At 48.9% G+C, this 13,898-nt stretch overlaps 1 protein-coding gene across 1 annotated transcript in view; it reads right to left on the bottom strand.

The window, feature by feature from the left end:
* Window positions 1–13,898, bottom strand: part of CCDC12 (coiled-coil domain containing 12) — a 51,905-nt gene that overhangs the window by 8,483 nt on the left and 29,524 nt on the right. Inside the window, exon 2 of the mRNA XM_006892956.1 lies at window positions 8,721–8,788. Coding sequence (XP_006893018.1) covers window positions 8,721–8,788 — 68 coding nt within the window. The remainder of the gene's footprint in view (window positions 1–8,720; window positions 8,789–13,898) is intronic.

Here is a 13,898-nt window from a genome sequence, read left to right as displayed (position 1 = left end):
AATTCAACATTTTTCACTTGTACAATTCAGTGAGATCAATTAACATCAATTATGTTGCACAACCATCACCAATAACCACTGCCATTTCCCACCCCTAATAAACAGAAAATCAATGCTAGCTTTACAAAGATTCACTTTTCCCCCTTTCCTTCCTGTGTGATCACTGTTAAATAAACTCTGCTCTCTATGCATTTGTCTACTCTGTTTCATACTAGTGAAATGATAACATTTGTGTGTGTGTGTGTGTGATTGGCTTATTTCATTCAACTTAACACCAAAAGTCCAACCATACTGTGATATGTAACATCATTGTTCTTCACAGCACAGCAGCATCCATCATATGTTCTACATTTTATCTGCTGATGGGCATCTGGGCTGTTTCCACCTTTTGGCTATTATGAACACAGCTGCAATGAACACTGGTCAGGTCTCTTGAGCTTTCATTCTTAATATTCAGAGAACAGACACAGGAGCTCTTGCAGAAATGCACACACCACACATGATTAAGAACCTTCTGCTGCTTTAGGCTATGCGCAGGGAGACCCACCCCTTGTCCTCAATAAAAGCAACAAAGCTTGCTTGTTGCTGTCAGAGGCCAGACCCTGGAGGCCGGTGAAAATGAGGTGACAAGCAAATGGAGTTTAAGAGTCCAAGAGAGGCTGACCTGGTCACTGCCTTTAAGATCCATTATAACATTCTAACTCTCTGAGCCACTAATCCTGCTCTGGGGAAATGACTTCATAGAAATGGTAACAGAACAGGGACAGGCAAAACAAAGTGGTCTACACACAGATGCCTCTGCAGCACAATTTCTAACAGCCATCAGACAGACACCTCAGGATTTTCTCATGGTGAGCCCCCTAGAGTGGACTCCTAGCACCTCCAGAGGACACAGCGTGTGAGGGGAGCAGCACAGCAGCGTAGGAGGGCCGCCCCTGGCTGTAGCGGCACATGTAATTTCATTACAGCAAAAAGTGCAAGATCACAACAATATAGATGCTCAGATGTGCTACAGAAGGCTGTAATGGGGGCTTAGCATTTTCCTTTTGGACATCTGACAGTTGACTTAACAGCAAATGGAGCACTTCAAGCGTTTAGAGGCTTCCCCATTCATGGATGGAGAGGTGCCTTCCAGCTGGCTCCAGGAGCATGACAGGGGCCATGCAACTGATAGGGGAATAAAGTATAACTGTAAGGCCATTAAAAGGCTCCGCCCTTGTCCTATCCAGTCAACTCAACCTTCACCCACCCACCCACCTTGGTCTCCTGTCCTTCTGCAGGACTCCAGGTGGCTGGAGGACACAACAGGTGGGCTGGAGACCTCAACACAATTCCTGGCAGCAGTTTGCTCAGAGAGCTTCAGGAAAAGGAGCAGGTTCAGGCCTGTCTTGTCCGGGCCTATACTTCCTGCCCTGACCCCAGGAAAAAGCAATAGTAAGTGAGGTGATGCCTCTTTCTTGGTGAGTGTGCAAGCCTCACACAGTGCCTCCTCTGAGGCTAGCCCACAGGACTTCCCTTCAACAAAGGAGGGGAAGGTAATAAAACAGATTATTCAGGAATACATTAAAATATCTATTTTCTAATATTCTACAATAAAATTTATCACTTATGGCAAGCTCTGGTGGCCTAGTGGCAAGAAGCTGCACTGCAATCTCAGAGGTACACGGTTCGAATCCACCAGATGCTCTGCTGGAGGAGGAACAATCTCCCCCTGTATCAGTCAGCTCTGATTTGAAGGTACACACACACACACACAAATGAAATAAAATAAAAATTCAAAAAAAAAGTATCACTTATATACTATTTAAAGTATATAAAGCAATTAATTAAATTTTAAAAGAGAGGAGGGAGAAAGGCTTATGACAGCTGAGCTGAATTAAACAGGACCCACAAGAGGAAGATAGACGCTTCAATGATTCAGATTCTCCCAGAAGAGCCGTGGGTGAGCATTAACATTACTGGTAAGTACATTCACTTTCTCCTGGACACAAGAGTCTATTATTTGGTCCTAAAAACCTTCTGAGGTCCCAACTCTTCTCACTATTCTTTAGTTGTTGGAATTGACAGAAAACCTTATAAGCAGTTCCTTACTTCACCTCTGCCTTGAATGTGGACTTCCAAGCCATAAAAGAACCACTGGTAGATGGAATTTGGTCCAGGACTTAAGAACAAGAAATGACATAGTTGAGCCTCTACATCTTGTGGTTCCTAACTTTTATACTATAATAGACAAAGTGCTAGTCAATAAGCCTTTTGATTTTAAGAACTACCTTCTCTCTGTAACTTCATTTGTGCCACTGTTAGAACCTCTACTTGGAATATCATTGCTTTTAATTTTTAACTCATGTACTTTCAGCTTCTTAGTTAAATTTGTGTCTTTTAGGCTGCAACAGTTCCATGCTGCATCTTTAAGGATATGAACATGTAAGGCTAAGCACAACTGATAACAATGCATCTAAATTCCAAAATCAATCTCCACAATAGTCTACGTGTTTCCTATTGCCAAAGGGATCCTTTAGAGTAGTGAGAGAAGATCTTCACCCTGAAACCTACAACATCCCTTTTCAGCAAGAAGTAGCTAAGAGAATACAGTGTCCCAAAAAAAAAAAAAAGAATACAGCGTCCCCTTTTCCTTATGAATGAGGGTGAACTCTCTCTCAGGGAGGAGTGATAGGGAATGGCAAAGGACACACTGACAAAGATTAATCAGAACTGGTTTTGACAAGCACTGTGGCAATGGGACAATTAAAACAAACTTTCAAGGAATATTCAACCTAAATCCTTCTGAACATATAGAGACTCTTGAAAGTATTTCTTTGAGTTTATTATGTTTAATTTGCGTATAAAGGATGCTCATCTAGATAATAACATAATTATGATAAAAAGGAGGGAAATATTGGAAGCCAATACTAAATATTTGTGATAAACTGAATGCCATTTAAATAATAAAAAATAAAAAAGACTTAATAAAAAAAAAAGCAGAGGATAGACAGATTACACTGATAGTTAAAGGGAAATCGTCCTATCCACAGAGCACTTCAGGAAAGGAGGCAAGGCTTAATCCCACAAAGTGGTCGTGGACACAGATTGTCAACCTCTAATCCAGGCTGTCAAAGAAAAAAAATCCCCACCTTTTGCCATAGAGCTCCCTAATCCTTACCCATTTGGCTTTGGTCAACTGCACCTGTGAGACACAATATCTCTCCCTCTGGTGGCAGAAGTAGGGGTAAAGGTGGTGGGGCAGAACCATGCCAGAGCTACCCTGGAGCCTGCCAGCAGAGGGCAGGGAAGGCTCAGTTTTCCCATCAGCAACACGAGGGGGCTGGATGAGCTCAGCTGCTCTCCACCCTGGTCCACATCAGACAGGAATGCAGGTGGGGTGCGGTGGGAGGGAAGGGAGCCCAGTGCCAGGCACTCCCTTCCTTCAGTTGGGAGATATTGGACAAAGTATTTCAGCTGCCTCCTCTATGTGTTTTCCTTCCCTGTAAGACATGGGCCACACCTTGCTAAGAACAAAGGTAACAATTAAATGAGCTGGATTTTAAAGATGGTGACATACAGGAATGTGACTTTTGTCCATGCAGAAATAACCCAGCCGGGGTCCAACCTCTCCACCAAACAGAAGTGTTCTCACACCGTGAATCTGCTTCCCATGACACCACCTTCCTTAAACCAGTTCTTGGCTGATTCACTCTACCACATTCCCAAACCTATTCTTGTGACACAGGGTCAAGAAAAACAGGGTGGTCACAGTGTCTGTGCAGCTGCCTCAGCACGAATCTCTGGGACCACTGGCCAGGGCTGGGACTACTGCCCAGGGCTGGGACCTTCCAGGCCTTGAGGTGGGAGTAAGGTAGCTCAGGAAGCATGAAGAGGAGCCCTCCTGTTTGTTACCACCAGAGCGGAGCAAGGTTTGCCAGATCAACTCCATGTCAGGAGTTTGAGAGCACACCCTGCTGCACACACCATCCCCAGGACCAGACTCCCAAAGGAATGGAGGCTGGGCATTTGCCAGCCTGAAGGGTTTGGGCACCAGGCCAGGCCTGGGGTGGGGCCTCTCTCCAGAAAGGGGTCATGTGTGTGGAGTTGAAGAACAGGTTTTCCATTCCCAAGCAGGAAGGCCAGTGGCCCAGTTTCTTCTGCAGAGTGCAGTCCAGCCCAGATCAACCGCTGTCCTGATAGATGACAGACGTTCCAGCTGAGCACAGACCCATCCAAAGCTGAGGGGCGGGAGCTGAAGGGGCCAAGGGGCTTGCATGTAGTCAGACATTCAACAAGGCACATTTCCCAGCCCCACACCAGGAACCGCTTCCACCTGCAGTCCCTAAGGTGAGCGGGGCCCACACTGCTGACCTGGAACTCTAGGCTCATGCACCATCAGCTGGCCTGCCACCAGAGGAAGTGACTACAAGGACTTTTTTTTTAAACTGCCATGAACATCCTTTTCTGTAGGCCAGCGTCCCAGGCCACCAGATCACCTCTTCTCATCAAGGCACTGAGCAGGGGGTGATGGAAGATGAGTCATTCAAGAAGGTCTTTGCTCTAAATTTGTTAAAGTCAAAGTGCCTACTTTTTCTTGGGGGCCACAAAGTCAGCATAACTGCCACCAACACTGAACTGCCTGTGAGCACCTCAGCTTCCTTGGCTTCGGGGAGCTCTCTGGAGATCCCAGCAGGTAAGGGATGCTCGGAGAAGTCTACCTGACTGTACTCTACATGGTCCATCTTGCCGGGTGAATTTAATGCAACGAGATGCACAGAGAAGGGACCATGACACTGTGGAGCACCTGGTCACCTCAGCACAGCCTTCCCAGGACCCTTCAGTCAGCTGTCCCACAGCCCTCTCACCTGACTGCACAAGACCCCCGACTCCAAATCTCTGGGTGGACCCAGCATAGGCACTTCCTATAGACTCCCAGCAGTCTGATGGGAGCCAGGTTGCAGAGCCTCACTGAGAGTAAAGGGAGGGAGGGGCAGATCCCATCCAACTCAACTGAGTGCCCACCACATGCAGGATGGACAAGTCTGCTGAGTACACATCAGATACTCGGTAATGGAGAAAAGGAGACAGGGGAGGAAAAGGCAACAGAAGAGGAGGGCTGGAAATGACGTTTAAGTCCATTAGCCACCCCCCGTTGTGCAAAAGAGAGCTGCGGGGGCTTAGCTGTAAGGAACTGCACTGCCAATCCAAAGATACATGGTTCAAATCCACCAGCTGTTCCAAGGGAGAAAGCTGGTTAAGCTCCTCCTGTGTGATTTACTGCCTCTGAAAACCTGCTGGACAGTCAGCTATGGGATGGTTCTGACTCGACAGTACACAAGAACAACATGCAAAAAAACTACCCAGCACTTGGTGTGTGGGGGCACGGTGGGGAACAAGCACCATACTACCGGGGGAAACAGAAAAATGCATAATCAAGGCAAGTTCCAGAAAGTATTCCGCATCTCTGCAGATAATCAGAATTGGGTGATGTGATAGGAACAACTGGGCTGTCTGACTGAACAGCCAGAGAGTCCTCTTCAAAGCTGACCTTATCTATTATCTGAATGACAAGGCAACTCAGCAAGGCCACACTGGGAGGAAGGGCATCCCAGCCATGGGGCAGCTCCCAAGGCTGGGACCACCCTTCCATGTTCAAGGAAAGGAAAAGGCAGGGCTTTAAGTGCATGGTGGGATGGGGAGGAGAGGCGAGGCAGAGAAGGCCACGTCACCAGACCCCATGGGGGCTGCTGGGAGTATAGATTACATTCTAAGGACAATGGGAACTGGCAGACTCAATCTGGATTTAGTCAGTAGCCGAGGGCTTCTGGGGGCGTGGGGAGGCCAAAACTGGGAATCTACCTAAGAGGTGACCAGTGATCCAGGACAGAGAAGGGGGCTGGTCCCCAAGTGCTGCAGTGGAAGAGGTGAAAAATAGTCTACACCGGATTCGCTGATGGGCCAGAGATAAAGTGGAAGGAAAGAGGAGTGAAAGGCAGCTTCAAGCTGTCTGTCCTGAGCCATGGGGGATGATGGGTTTACCCTCAGGTGAAGCTGGGAAGGCTGGAGGCAGAGTGAACCCACCTGATTGGTTAAGATGGGAATGACATAGTAGATCCACTAGTTCCAGCTATCTGCTTTATAGAAGAGGACATGAAATGAGGACAGAAAGGGTGGAAGAGACTTTGGGCCCCACATGTGATCTGTAGCTGAGCCCCATCCTTTCCTGGGTTCTCTCCTGGCCCTCTCTCACTGCTCCTTCTCTAAGCTCACACTGTCTGGGGCTTTGGAGACAGCCTGGGACTGATTAGGTGAATAGCACAAGGCTTCACAGTGTCAGAAGAGCAGTGTCCTTCGCATACTAGTAAGAGGAAAAGAGTCCAACAGTGTGTTGCTTCAGAGCAGCACAGGCTGGGTGGCCCCTAGGTTGAACCCTGAGGCAGCAATGCTGGCAAAGCCTCTGCCTGGGCAGTGGGTCATCAGTAGGACAGGGATGGAGAAAAAGTCCGGTTTTCCATGAGCTGTGAGCTCCCCAAGGCTAGGAACACAACCAGGTCCCCCAGGATGATACTGTCAATTGGGTATGATGTGTTGCACACACAGACAGTACTCCATCAAAAATCTAGTAGGACAGCCCCAGAAGCCAAGTTTTAAGTATTAGGTTAGATCCATTCCCCCATAACCCACTGCCTAAAAAAAAAAAAAGCCTGACTGAAGAATAGTCAGTATGCAACATAGTTGTTCTCTGGGCTGCTGTGAGCAAAATACACAAGGAATGAACGTGCTCCAGTTAATGGACTACAGGTGAGGGCTGGTGGTGAGCAGGGGCCTCTGTGACATCTCACACAGCATGGCCACTTATCCAGAGCTCACGCTAAGCAACCTAGAGTTATGGGCATCCCCTTCAGTTCCCCAGTTTTTATTAAACAATATCTCAGGCACACGAAAAAGCCCCCTTCAGTTCCTCAGAGTTTATTAAAAAATATCTCAGGCACACAAAAAAGTTCATGCAGTAAGTAACACGTGTACTCGCTTCCCCAAGATCAACTAAAAGACATTTTATCACATTTGAGACCAGTTTATCCTTCCCTCTTTTTTCCCCTTAAATCACACACCAGAGATAAAGCCATTCCCTAATCCCATTTCCTCTCTGCCTCCCCAGAGGCCGTTGCTAAGCAGAGGCTGGTGATACTCCCCACGCACATGTCCACACGCCAATCGCTTTCACTTTCCTCATCTCACCTGACGGCGTACCTCACACCCCTGCTTACTTCTTTACAGCCTGTTCCCTGCTCAAGACTGTCAGCTCTCTGAGGGCAAAGCCTGGATTTTGTTCACTCTTACATCCCAGGAGCCTAAATGGTGCTCTGTACAGAGCAGAGAACCAATTAAGTCAGTATGGTCACATTCTACAAAAGATCGGCTACGGCAACATCTTAGCAAATACACACACTCATGGTCCCATAAGATTATGACAGAGTTATAATAAAGTGCATCCTTGCTCCCAGATGCAGTACACACAGTGACAGTGATATAAACAGCAAGAGACAAAGGAGAGGTATTGATTTAGAAGGGAAATAAAAGGTTATCAAACAACATGAGTGGAAAATCAGTGAATGCTACCGCTCAGGATTTAGTCAAATCGTACTAAACAATCATGAAATCCTCAAAAACAAAGACAAAATTCTCCAAGCTGTTAAAGGATGGGCTCAACCAGAAGCTCCGGGTGGGACATGTGAGGAGGGGCAAGAGGCACCCGGAAACTTCTAGTACCAGTCAGACCCGAATGCTCTCACCAGCTCACAAGGGTCCGACTCCCTCTACAATGGTCCCAGGAAAGATTTCCCAGGGCTTTCCCACGCACAGCCGCACATGAAGCCCCAGGCCCTCAAGACCAGCAGAGGAGATTGCAAGCAGGAACCCCACCCACCCACCCCCCAGGGAGGAAAGCCCTCTCTGATGCTGTGTTTGGGAAACTGTGGTTGCTGACTCGTCAGATGATGACATTTGGCAAAATAAGGGAACTACTCCAAATGAACTACTGTGGGAAGAGGAGGGGGCAAGGAGAGTGAGCAGAGGCAGGAAAAACAGCAGCAGCCTTTGAACTAAAACTCGACAAAGACCTATGTGTTAAAGGGCAAGAGAGACAGAAAGGAATTCCAGGCTGCAAGGATAGTGTGAAGAGATGGAACACTGTTTAAGGGATGCTGTGTGGCCAGAGGTGGTTTGCAGGAAACCAGGTGAGGCTGCATTGCCCAGGCAGGGCCATACTTACAAATCCAGGGAAGAACCGGGACCCAATTTTGTTGGCACTGTGATGGGACAGTGATTAAACTAGTCAGCTGCTCACCAAAAGGTCAGAAGTTTGAACCCACCAGTCACTCCTCAGGAAAAAGATGAGGCCGTCTGCGTCATGAAGATTTAAGGCCCTGGAAATCCTATGGGCAGGTCTATCTACGCTGTCCTCTCGGGTCACTATGGGTCAGAATAAACTTGACGGCAAAAACCATGCCACACAAAGTGTTTGAGAAGAATGACAAGACACTGAATGAGATCACTACAAAAATATTGGCAGTGCTGGATAACAAGTGGGGAAAACGAAGAGAATTGAGATCTTCAGTTCTGAGCAGGAAGGGCTGGGCAGGACTTTGGAGGCCAACCTGGGAGGACACAGAGACCAGGATGCAGGAGAGGCCAGTTCGCTAGCAGAAGGTCAACACTACTCCCACCTTGGGCATTACCTGTGCTTCTCCACTTCCTCCTCCTCTTCTCTCTGCTGCTTGGTCTTTGGTTCCCCATCTTCTTTGTCCTGCAAAGGAAGAAGGGAAACCATCAACTAAGATAAGTCCTTCACTGATTGGACTCTGAGAGCTAAGGAAGAACCGTGTATCTTAGGAGCCTGACCCGCCAGTGAGGCACACACCTTCTCATTCCCACCTTCACACACGGCCCCTGACACCATATGATGAGCTCGACATGGGGTCTCAACTGTGCATCCCTCCTGCCCTGGGCGAATTTTTAAAACCTATGACCCGAGCCCAGTTCCAGGTACACGGTGACACTAAGAGAACACCACTGAGCTGGTCTGCCCCACGGGAGGTCCTCACTGACAGGTGACTAAACACCTTCTTGGGTCTGGACTGGAGTCACTTGCTGAGCAGACAGAGATGGGGGAAGGCAGGCAGCAGCATCCAGGGCAGGATGGGGGCTCAGACCTCCTGACACTCCCAGGTCAGAGGCCTTCCTAGAAAACAACTCTCTGAGGGGAGCTCTGGTGGCCTAGTGGCAAGGAGCTGCAACTACAATCCCAGTGGCTCACGGTTCGAATCCACCAGATGCTCTGCCGGGAAAAGGAGGGACAATCTCTTCCTGTACCAGTCAGATCTGATTTGACGGTACACTCACACACACACACAAAAAAACAAAAAAAACCAACTCTCTGGTTCCCTTTAACACGAGAAGCCCCAGTGACGTAGTTAAGTGGCTGGCTGCTAAGGTTTGGTACATCATGGTTTTATTTTATGTGTATCTGATGTATGTAAGGAGCTCAGAAAACATAGTTAAAACAGTCAGCTGCTATCCAAAAGGTGAGTGGTTTGAACCCTCCAGTTACTGCACAGGAGAAAGGTGCGGCTTCTGTAAAGACAACAGGCTTGGAAATCCTTTGGGGCAGTTCTGTTCTGTCCTATATGGTCCTTATGAATCAGGATTGACTTCACAGTGGTGGGAGAAGTAACAAAACTCACTCTAGGACTAGGTTTGTAACAGGACTCGCTGTCTAAGTCTGTGGAGCTGCTGCATGGGCTCTGACAAGGAAACCAGTGTCAAAATTTTCTCTGCATCCACATTCCCTGTCTTTAGCTCCACTTCCTTTTTAAGCCCGCAATCATCCCAATCTTGACAGAGAATGCTTTCTCTCCAGTACCCACGAGAGCCACAGGGAAGGAAATCACAGTGCTGCTCCCATTTGCAGCAGAGAGCGCATGCCCAGGCTTTTTCACAGACACCACTGGATTGATCATATCCACCCAGCGGACAAAATGATCGGAGAGCATGCGCACAAGTCAGGCCATGCCCCCTGCACACGGTCAGGCCAAGAGCTCCAGAACAGAGACCTGCCCCGGCTTCTGCAGTGAGGGTGACCCTCCAGGGGGTGCTGGTGTACACATCACCCCTGGTGGTGACCCACCACCCACACTGTCACTGTTGCAGTGTTCAGAGGAAACAGCTGGAAGTACCTTCCATAAGCAGCCTGCTGTGATGGACAGAGAAGAGATCTGGAGTGTGTAACTCCCTGGGCCAGCTTTCCTACAAGTCAGCTAGTGTCCCTAATAAGATAGCCACCTCCAGGGTGCAGCATTTGCTTTATGAGCCACTTCCTGCCAGTATTCATCCCCTGCAACTGAACAGAGACCACCAAAACCAGGCTGGAGGCCTAGCCCTGAGAAAGGGCTTCACACTGTGAGCCAGTCGGTCCAGGTGGGCTCGGTCTCACAGAGGAGAGGCTACAAAAAGACTGAGCCAGCGTGGCAGCTCCTAGGAGGTCAGCAGGTTCGGAGCAGAGGGGGGATGAAAGAGACTTCTCCCTGAATGGCAAGCAGGACCTGGGTACTGCAGGATGGAGAGACGGGAGCAAGAAAGGTGTTCCCAGTGAGGGACACAGGCTAAATTGCACACAGGAGTCTGAGCAAAAGGCAGGACGAAGGAGAACATGGGTGGAGGCTGCCAAAGCAGGTAGAGGCCCAGCAGAGGCCAGTGTTCTGAGGAGCAGGAACCAGAGGACAGACTGGGAGCTGCTGGAACAAGGACCAGAGCGTGCTGGCCTTCGCTGGGCACGGCAGGTCATAGAGGAATACAAGTGATGGCCAACGAGGAAAAGGCGAACAGAAGAACAGAACAAAGAAGGTAGTGAGATGACTGCAACTCTCACAACCTATGAACGGCGGATCTGTACCCAGTCCTGTCCTGTGCCAGCCTCACCGTCTCTAACACACTCAAACCCACAGTGTTCTCCAAATGAGTCCCATGACTCTACCTGTCCCTGACTGGATGCTAACCAGAAAAACCAGCTTGAAGTCTGGCTACTCAAATAAGAAGTTCCCTCCCAAATGACAACCAGCAGTCAGTCCTCTGCAAGTGCCATGCCCCTCCCCAGCCCTGGAGCAAGGTCAAGCGCAGCTACAGCAGCTGGCCTGCTCTTGCCTGTTGCCCGGCTGCCACCACACCTCCACCCTTCTGGAGTCCCAGAGACACTTAAGGGCCTCAGCAAAGGCCAAGTTACTCATTAATGAGAAAACACCCAACTATCCAAACAGAATTTTTTCTTAAATGCCCAGCAGGTTGGTGGGTGGGGAACAACATGAGCTTTGCAGACAACAGGAAACAAAGGATGACCCCAATCTGGGAAGTCATGCAGGGAGCAGCCTGGCCCAAGTCACAAGGTGGGAACGGCCCGGAACCCCCATACCGTGCCTGAGATGGTGGAAGGGGACACAGAACAGCCTCATGGATTTATCTGGCCTCAGAGAGCCTTAGAACCAGAGGACTAGAAGGCTCACTGCATTCCAGGCCCTCGGATCAACCCCAGGGAGACCTGGGAAATGGTAGTTAGGGAAAGGAGATTTGCCAAGGTCATTCAACCTGCAAGGGGGGGCTGCAGGACTGGATCAAGGGCCTCGTGATCCCTGCCTGCATTCCTGCCAAGGAGATAAGAGGCAGTGTATCAGGAGCGGTACTGAGTTTCCAAAACCAGATCTGACTGAGGCCAGTTGCCTTTCCTGCACCCCCATACAGCCTGTATCTGGCACTCAGTCCCAGCTAGTCCCAGGTCCCTGATGGAGACACCCAGCAAGAGCTTAGGCAGAAACCGAGTGTAACCACATCTCCAGAGGATCTACAAACATGTGCCCACCCAGAGACCCTAAAATCAGTCTCACTGCCTAACCCTTTCCACCAACACACCATTCTCCTCCTCAGTTCCTACTCTCATAACTTCCCCCTGTGCTACACCTGAGCCCTCATCACAAAGAAGCCCTTTCAAACCTTCTACTCCAGAGAAGGCAGCTGCCTATTGCCTAGCACAGCCCCTCCCTTTTCCCAGCTGACCTTCCCTAAGTCTCAGCCCACCTTATCCACCCACCCTGATGGCTCTCCTTAGACCCCCAGAACAGCCAGCCTCCTCAACACCCACCTTCTCCCACAGAGGCTACTCTCCCAAGGCCTGGTACCCACCCACATCCTCTTTACAATGGTCCCTGTCCAGACACCCGAACTTCTGCTTCAAATCCTGAAATGTCCACTTTAACACCCATGACAGTCCAACCTCTAGCCAGTCATGGAAGCCCAGCTCAGACGCCTCTTGGAGAGAGCCTTCTTAAGAGTCCCAGGCAAAGGGGCCACTGCAACCTGCGTACCCAGCACATAACTGGTTCTGACCTTAGGCCCCTGACACAGGCCAGCAGTCATTCCGGTACACACCCAGGGCCTACAAACCCTTCTCCAGATCTCCCCTAGTCTCCTGAGCCCCTCAAAGCCTACCCCAGAGCCTAGACTAGATGACCTTTATTAATTGTTGGCTAATGTATTATTCCTCTCTCTACTATTGCTGAGAGAGAAAAGTCTCTCAGAAATGCTGGAGGGAGGAAGGCAGGAGATGAGGCCTAAATTGGAAGCTTCCTTAGAATCACTCACTTGCTCCTCTAGGTCCTTCATCCTTCTGACCTCAGCCCCTCTCAGAACCTGGCCTTGTCCTTTTCCTTGCCTCCTCCAGAGCTTTTAACAGGGGTCACAAAGGTCTCTTTAAGGGTCCCAAAGTTCCCTGTCCAAAACAGCCTATTTCCTATGTCCTGATGTTTGAAACCCTTTTACCAGAGACAAAACTTTCACAAATAGAATTAGGACTGCATAGGATTAGTATTCTCTCTACCTTAAATTTCTTCCACAAAGCTGTGAGTTTTCTTTGTGGGAAAGTTACAGACATAGGATTACTGAGACTATTTCTTCTTAAGTTAGCATTATTAGAGTTTGTGTTTTTCAAGGAATATAATTTTTAGGTAAGTTACTGGATTTATCAGAATGAAAGTGTTCCCAGTGTCTACAGGAATCTGCAGTGATGTTTGCTGATATTGGTAACTTATGTCTTCTCTATCAAAATGGTAGTGCAATGGTTAGGTACTCAGTCGCTATCCAAAGGCTGTTGGTGTGAGCTCACCCAGCAGCTCCATAGGACAAAAGGCCTGGCAACCACTTCCTGGAAAATCCCATGAGGCAGTTCTCTGGTCTTACAGTTGCTGTGAGCTGGATGTTTGTAAGTTTTGGGACATGTTTCCAACTAATGGTATTTTAATAATAGGTCTGCTGTTCATTCTCCTCTATAGATTTCAGCTTCTCAAACAAGCCCTCACTACTTGAATGAGGGAGATCTGGTGGTGGACTCCTCAGGGGCATGCGCTGCTCACCCACAGGCCACACCTCTCTGGCGCCTCCAACCAATCAGCAGCTCGTTGGAACAAAGATGGGCAAGCAGAAACCCAATGGAGGTCAGCTATGAGTCACTTCCAACTGGATAGCACTGAGTGAAAGAGTGACTTGAGTGACATGGCTCTGATGGCACACAAGGGGGAAGGGGATACGAATCCATGCCTGTCATCCGAATGTAGGGCTGCTACTGCAAGTCCAGTCAACAACCAGAAAAGAAGAGAGGGAGAGTATCTCCCTGCTGCTCCCTGTCACTCAGGTTCAGTGTTGAGTTTCTCTTCTCTTGCCCTCTATCCTGGTCCCCCACTTTGTGTGCCAAATCTGGGAGATAAGAATAATGAAAAGTAAGAACCTTGGGGGGGTGAAGATTGTACACCAATGAAAGAATTTTTCTTTTCAAAGAGAAGAGTGAACTGGGGGGAAGGGGTAGGCAGGGGGAAAAA

The sequence above is a fragment of the Elephantulus edwardii genome, unplaced genomic scaffold (assembly GCF_000299155.1).
Source record: "Elephantulus edwardii isolate Elephantulus edwardi_28Jun2011 unplaced genomic scaffold, EleEdw1.0 scaffold00121, whole genome shotgun sequence".
Classification (NCBI taxonomy): domain Eukaryota; kingdom Metazoa; phylum Chordata; class Mammalia; order Macroscelidea; family Macroscelididae; genus Elephantulus; species Elephantulus edwardii.
This window is presented reverse-complemented; position numbering and strand designations above follow the sequence as displayed.